Source organism: Lemur catta, chromosome 4, assembly GCF_020740605.2.
Source record: "Lemur catta isolate mLemCat1 chromosome 4, mLemCat1.pri, whole genome shotgun sequence".
In the NCBI taxonomy this organism is placed as follows: domain Eukaryota; kingdom Metazoa; phylum Chordata; class Mammalia; order Primates; family Lemuridae; genus Lemur; species Lemur catta.
The window spans coordinates 107,962,430-107,969,929 of record NC_059131.1 but is presented as its reverse complement, the minus strand read 5'-3'; the positions used below and the strand labels follow the sequence as shown (position 1 = coordinate 107,969,929).

At 43.1% G+C, this 7,500-nt stretch overlaps 1 protein-coding gene across 1 annotated transcript; it reads left to right on the top strand.

Moving 5' to 3' along the window:
* Window positions 1-243: 243 nt before the first annotated feature.
* LOC123636529 (chorion-specific transcription factor GCMb-like) lies at window positions 244-6,677 on the top strand. Its single transcript, XM_045548938.1, is given in 6 exon segments — window positions 244-333; window positions 3,739-3,991; window positions 4,127-4,188; window positions 4,190-4,240; window positions 4,673-4,798; window positions 5,745-6,677. Coding segments are annotated over 6 exon segments (1,515 nt in total).
* The last annotated feature ends 823 nt before the right edge of the window (window positions 6,678-7,500 follow it).

The following is a 7,500-nucleotide window of genomic DNA, read 5'->3' as shown; positions in this document are numbered from 1 at the left end:
ACAGGGCTCTGCCCCAGTCCAAAAACACCGTCCCCAGCTTCAAGATCTCTCCTGTCCTCTCCTCTTTTCCCCTTTCCTCCCCTCCCTTCCCCATTCCTCCCCTTTCCTCTCCTCTCCTCTCTCCCTCTTCATGTGCACACCCCACTTTTTTCTTTTCTTTTCTTTTTTTTTAAAGTCATCTGGCACAACTCTCCTTTTCTTCTATCTTTCAGAATCTGGGAGGAAAGCAAGAGCAGTGGGCAGATGCCGGCGGACGCCCTGCAGCAAGCAGACCCTGTGTGCTCCTATGGGATGCAGCCCAACTGGGACATCAAGGATCCGCAGATGCCCCAGGTGAGTGAAACCCATTCGGTGCGGCGCGGGTGACCTGTCCATCCGAAGAAGGGGGAATGGCATTCAAGTTATTGCAGAGACTCTGTGGACAGACCACACACGTTTCTGAGTTTCTGAGGGCCCTCCAATGTAGATAGGTAGGGAGAACTTCTCTGGACTCTACAAAAGGCAGAGTTGGGTTTAGAAATGTATCTTCTCTCAGCAATTTCCTTGCGCTTGTCTGAAAACCCATGGAAAGGAGCGGAAATGTCCATCAGGCTCCACATTCCCAGAATTTGGACAAGAAGAGCAGGACGCCTTGTCCCTTCAGTTGCCTTCAATCAAAGTAGAAATCAGGTGCCTCTCTACTTATCCAATACTTGAAACTCATGAAAAAGTTAGAAGAGAAATCTCAGCAGAGGTAAAACCCACTGCTTCTCATGCAGCAAAACTGCGAGATAGCACTATGAATTGAACCTAATGATCAGAATCTAAAACAAATATCCGGACTTGAGCAATTTATTCAGGTATCTTTGACTGCTCCATGGTAATGCTAATAAGGCGATCCATGCCCAAAGCTTACTTTTTCTGTAATGACAGGGAAATTGTCATTCTTTTAGGGTGAATTTCTGTGTTTTGCTTTATTTTAATGGAGCAAAATGGTTTAGAGCCAAGTCCAGGGAATGAACTGGGCAGTTACACTTGGTCAGGACTAGTTTGGGCCAAAACTGAGGAGTGACTTTAAAGTCCTAGGTGTAGGTAGGAGGGAGAATGGCAGTTGATTGCCAAGCATTTGCAATGTGGACTTCTGGCAATGTCATGGCACAGGGATGAGATGCGGCATTTATTCAGCATCTGTTATGTGCCAGATAGGTGTTCAAATAAATAGCAGTTCATTAGCAAGATTGTGGAGTACTTTTCAGATGTATACATTTGTACTAGATGTATTTTATGTTTGTTTTAATGTCTGCATACTGAAGAGCCACGCAGTATCATTTTTGTGAAAGTGGACCACAGTTCAGCAAGTGTATCTCATCCTTGTTGACTTCTGTTTGCATAAATCTTCATAGGAAAAAATATAATCTTACATTTTAGAAAGGAGTCACACCCAAGTCATGGCTCATCTCTCAAGCATTTTCTAGACTTTCTATGTAAATATGAATTTGGGGGGAGTCTGGTTTTTAAGCAGGGAGTATGTGTGTAACACCTCAAGAGGGACAGGCACACTGGGACATAGAGAAGTGGAGAAACTTAGCATAGCCCTGCTCTGGCTAACTGAGCTATATGACCTTGAGAGAGTCCTTGAATTTGCCTTAGACTTGAGCTCTTCACTTGTCATCAGGTGCTAGAATCAGATAACTATCTCAAATTGTCTTTCAGGTCTACTGTTGGGTTCAGAGTGTGTGTGTGTGTGTGTGTGTGTGTGTGTGTGTGTGTGTGTGTGTGTGTACACGACATTAGAACAAATGAAACCCAGTCCTGGACATCCTCTGCTCTTGTTTTGATTTAAAAATACAGTCTCTGTGGACTCATTCACCTCCAGGGTCACTATCTCAGCAGCTGTTGTGAGGGATGGGGGCCTAGTCCACACCCATACAAGAGAGTGTTAAAGAAATACTCTCTTCCGGAAAATTGTCAGTTTGATACTAAGATCCTTAAGTGGAAATGTTCACTTTTAAAACAAAGATATTTGCATTTGATATAAGCTTAGAGTTGATAGTACATCATTTTATATTTTATTTGTGACTTAAGTCAATGTATTAATTTAGGTCAATTATAATATTTCAGAGAAAAGATAAGTAGTGCCTAATAGTAATAATAATGATATTGATCAATAATATCCCTGTGGTTTGGGGGGGGAAAATCACCCATTTACCTGTTACTGTTAGAATATGCAATATTAATGATGTATGCAAGTCTGAATTGTCCAACTGAGAATACTTTGACTTTGCAAATGTTTGATCTAACTTTCCTGGGTGGCAGGAGTGGGGAGGAGGGACAAATGGCTTATTAGTGTGATAAAACTCTTCTGGGCTGGCACCTGGCTCTAGAGATCTTCTGTTTATATCCCAGTCAGGCTAATGTGGAAAGCTATCTATTTAACTTCTCCTTTATCTATTAAATAAGAGTAAGGATGCCCATCTTGCAAGGTGGTTGTGAGGATTACAGATACTGTGTAATGTGGTTTTGCAGGCCTTACTGTCTCAATCACAAATACTCAGTTCATCACAGTATGAAAGCAATCCTAGACAACACATAGAGGAATGCACATGGCTGCGTTCCAACCAGACTTTCTTTATGGACACTGAAATTTTAATTCCATATAAGTTTCATGTGTCACAACATATAATTCTTCTTTTGATTTCCCCCCCTACCATTTAAAAATGTAATAACTACTCTTAGCTTAAGACCACACAAAAACAAACAGCAGGACAGATTTGCCCCACTGGTCCCTACGTGACAGACCACTGCCCTAAAGAGTACCTGGTAGATAGTAAATGCTCAGTAAAGGGCAATTTTCTATTAAACTTATATACAGAAGAGACATTTATTGCAGTATAGTATATAAAGTGGGCAAAGACCGCCGAATATGAATACTAAGGCAATGCTCAGTGTTTTAGATATAACTTATTATTTCAGCCATGTGGCTCTTTGTGGAGGAGAATGACAATCCCATGTTGCTCTGGGGAGCAATGCAATGCCAGGCAGGCTCACCAACAGCCCAGAGCTCACAGTGTACTGTGGTGGTTAGGTCTTTCATCACAGTGCCCTTTTAAACTTGCAGAGCTCAGCTGGGAGTAGGGAGGGAAGCTGTTCTTGCCTCTCTGACATTGTTCTGGGTGTCATGCTGATATGAGAGCCAAGAGCTTTAGAGGAAAGTACACTGGCTTAAAGTAAAGATATTTGCAAATTAAATTGCATTTTGGTGAAAAGAACATTCCTACCACTTTTTTTTCCTGGCATTTTGATACTTTATTTGAAAATGTTTTCAACATTTAAACACACCAAGAAGTGGTATAACCTAGCGGTAAGAAGCACAACCTCTGGAATTAGACTGTCAAGGTGCCAGGTCTTGCTAGCTGTGTGACCTTGGGCAAATCAATTAAGATCTCTGACCTCCATGTCCTGGTCTGTAAAATGGGCATAATTGTCTGCATTTGTTTTAGAGGCTAGCTGAATTAATACATGTACAGCATTTAGAAGGTAATCACTGTATAAACATTAATCATTAGTTGATTATCAAGAGGTACATATTGACAGCATGAGTGGCTTTTTGGGATAGCATAGTTTTGGGGTTTGATAACATTGCTGGATTTAAAAATAACTTGTTTTTATTCTAATGTGCTTGGAAAAAATTAAAAGCATGATGCGTGTGGTTTGGGGCTTGATAAAACTGACCGCCCTTCCTTCTGCCCTCCTTCCTAGGAGCCAGCCTTCTTTGACCACTTCCAAGAGTGGCCGGATGGCTATGTGTGCTTCATCTATAGCAGTGATGAGAGGAAGGCACAGCGCCACCTGAGCGGCTGGGCCATGCGCAACACCAACAACCACCATGGCCACATCCTAAAGAAGTCGTGCCTGGGTGTGGTGGTGTGTGCAGGGGCCTGAGCCCTCCCCGAGGGCTCCCGCCTGCAACTGCGGCCAGCCATCTGCGACAAGGCGCGGCTGAAACAACAGAGTGAGAGCACAGTGCCAGGGAGAGGGTGACCTTGGAGTCACGAGTTCTTTATTCCCAACTAATATTCCTTTTCTTCTTTCAGAAGGGTTTGGGGTCGGGGATGTTATTAATGTTTCTCCCCTCTGGGCTTTGCAGAGAAATCGTGCCCCAGCTGTCATTCTGCGTTGGAATTGATTTCTTGTCGAGGGCACAGTGGAATACCCTGTAACCAACTTTTGGCGGCTTGATGGCAATGCGATGTTTTTTCAGGTAGGTTGGGTGAGAACACACTTTGTGATTGGACACTTTCATCAGACCTGGAACACCCAACCACCTGTCGTGTGCCTTGGGAACTCTGGACCAAACACAATACAGCTCCAGTGGCCAGACACAGGTGCGGGAGCTCCCCTGGGACCTACTGGGGGTCTAGAAGTTCGCTCGCCTACTGTGCACTCTTTCAGGTCCAGAGACAGTGAACCAAGCTGTAGTTCATTTAATAGGGTGAAGGGTTTACAGGTAATATTGTAAGGTATCTATTGTTGATGCTGTTCTATTTGTTCAAGAATTTTCTTTTCTCTATCATTTTGAAAAAACAAAACAAAACAAAATCCTTGGGATCTTGGGAAAGACATGCTCAATTTTTGGCCAACATTGCCAGCTTCCTTTAGAGGAACAAATTTATGATTCATCTCCTTAATGCAGGCCAAGAGAGTTCATGATCACCCAAGACCAGAGAGCAAATCAGAGACAGAAGCTAGAAGAAGCACCATCAAGAGACAAATGGCCTCCTTTTACCAACCCCAGAAAAAGAGAATTCAAGAACCTGAGGTAATGGGGAGCTAATGTTGCACCGTGGTCTGTTCATATTTCCATCAAAAGATACACACATAGTTATATGAAGTATGAATGTCACATATTAATTACAAAGGTTTCATTTTATGTAAAAATTATACAACTCCAACAAAAGATCATTCAAACAACATTTGAATAGGGTTTCAATGTTCTTAAAACAAACAACTGTACAGTCAATGATATAGCCAGGACATGTGCTGACATCCTGATACAAGGGTGACTGGCCAACAGTAACAAAGAAAGAAATATGTGCACACCAACAGCGAGCGAGCACGTCCTTGAGAGGGTCCTTTACGTTGTCTACACAGGAACAGATAAAATTTCTTTGTGCAACTTGTTCCAGTTTGGCTTTTCTACTAAAGCATGCTAAACAGATAGAGAGTTACTGTGAGGAGAACAGAAACGTGTTTTTCAAGCACTTTCTATGGGCCAGGCACTGATCTAAGAGTTTCACCCATTTAATGGTTACAGAAACCCTATGACAAGGTTGCAATAGTCAAAGGTTACGAGGAACAAGATATTAAGCCCCATTTTTAAAATGAGGAATCCGAGGCTCAGAGAGGTTAAGCAACTTGTTCAATTAGTGAGGTGCAGAGTCAGGATTCGAACTCAGGTGTGTGTGGCTCCTGAGTCTCTCCTATTATGAAGACAGTATGGGTGAGAACAGGACCGTCTGCCACTCAGAACCATCCTGCCTGGCTATTGTGGACCTTCCTCACTCAGTAGTGTGGTAGTCACACCTGGGCAAGCCCAAGCTTGGCAACCCCTGGGCCAGGAGTTCAAATCACCTTCCTGAGCCATGTCCACAACACACAGCTCTCCAAGGGCAAGTTTGTTTTCACTGACTTGGTTGGCTGTTGCTAGAGGTGAAGGTTTGCGTGCAATTTACATATCATGTATCTGTATTTGTATCACTGTTTAGGCAGAAGAAGATCAAGACAGCAGTGGACATTTCAGCCACATATCTCCCTTGGAAAACCCCAAAGAGTTTGATATAATTACCAACACCGGCTTCCTGGTTCCAGGACAGCCTTGCCCTTCCTTCCCAAACTCTGGGGCAGCTACCTGTGACCTGGCCACTTTTCAAGGAGACAAAATGCCACCCTTTCAGAAGTCTCCAAACCCAAGAATCTATTTGCCCAGGCCACCTTGCAGCTATGGATTGGCAGGCCCTGGTTATACAAATTCAAGCCCATATTCCATTCTTCATAAAGATGCCACCAGTATCCCTACTGACACAGACTGGGTCCATCTGAATGCACTACAATATAATGTGAGTTCACACAGCAGCTATGAGAAAACCTTTGATTTCACCAGTAGACAACATGGCTGGACACCAGCTCTTGGAATATCTGGCCTTGGGGAGAGGACTGACCATGGACAGTTCCAGGCTGTGGCCAGTCTCCCTTACTACAATCCAGAACTTCCCTGCAGGTACCTCACGATTGCCGCACCCGGTGCCCCTGCCCTGCAGACGGTGATTACCACCACCACCCAAGTGTCCTGCCAGGCCTACCAGCCCCCTGCTCTGAAACACAGTGACAACGTACAGGAGGTCAAGAGGCTTTCAGGCTGTAACTGTGCTCCTGGGGACACCCAGATGTCTACCTGTCCAGAAGCCTTGAGCCCTCCAGCTACAGTCACCAGGGCAGCCTCTCCCTTGGGGCCACTTCCTTTGAAAATTCCAGGAGATTTCCGTGCCATCAGACCCACTTGGGCTTTTCCTCAAGAGTCAGCTTCCTCTAGGACGGACGGAGCAGAGACCTGGGATGTGTGTCTGTCTGGGCTGGGCCGTGCCATCAGTTACTCAGATAGAGTGGGTCCAATCTTTAGCTATAACAGTGAGGACTTTTGAAAGACAACGCAGGGGGCAACATAATACTGGCGAGCATGCAGGCAGTGAAATGCAAAATGGCAACTATCTCTTGTTGAGTTGGGAGATTGATTTTGTATGCAAAGGAATACAGACAGTAGTAAAAATGCTGAGTAGCTAAGGAAATATTATAATTAGTTGGAAATGTTTAGATAGTGTAGGGAAATTTCACACAGCATTTAAAAACCCACTGTAGTGCATAGAAGTAGGTTGGGAAGGTGTGACTCTCCCAAGAGAATAAATAAGCAAACTGCAAAACATTAAATAAATACTGACTTTGGTTCACTTAGCTTATTAGCTGGAGTAGAAGTCAAGGATCCTGGTTCTCACTGTGAGCCTTTTCCCATCAGGCCATATTAGGGAATGCCACACATCCTTATTTGGCCCTTAGAGGCTGTCAAAGTAGCTTTAGGAGGAAATCATTAGAAGCATATCTCCTGAGTCATTTCATGAAATTTTTGTTTAGCATTTAGAATATGTTAAAATAGCTTCAGGAGGTAATCTTGATCATTTTATCTCCAAAGTGTATATCTACAGCTTTTCAAAAAATCTCTGGCAATGGTAAAGTTCAATTGTTTTTAAAAGAATTTGGTTTTCAGTATTAGCTAAATGCCTTTTCTTAACATGGTGGTCTATGTAACAAAGACAGCATAATCACGTGTATTTAATGTATTATCATTGTACTAAATATATTTTTTCTGACTAGGTTTCAAAATTAGAATTGAAATGTTTTGTTGAAATATAGCTTTACTGTTCCTTTGTTGTTCTTCATAAAGGTAATTTAATAAAGGTAACGATGATATTG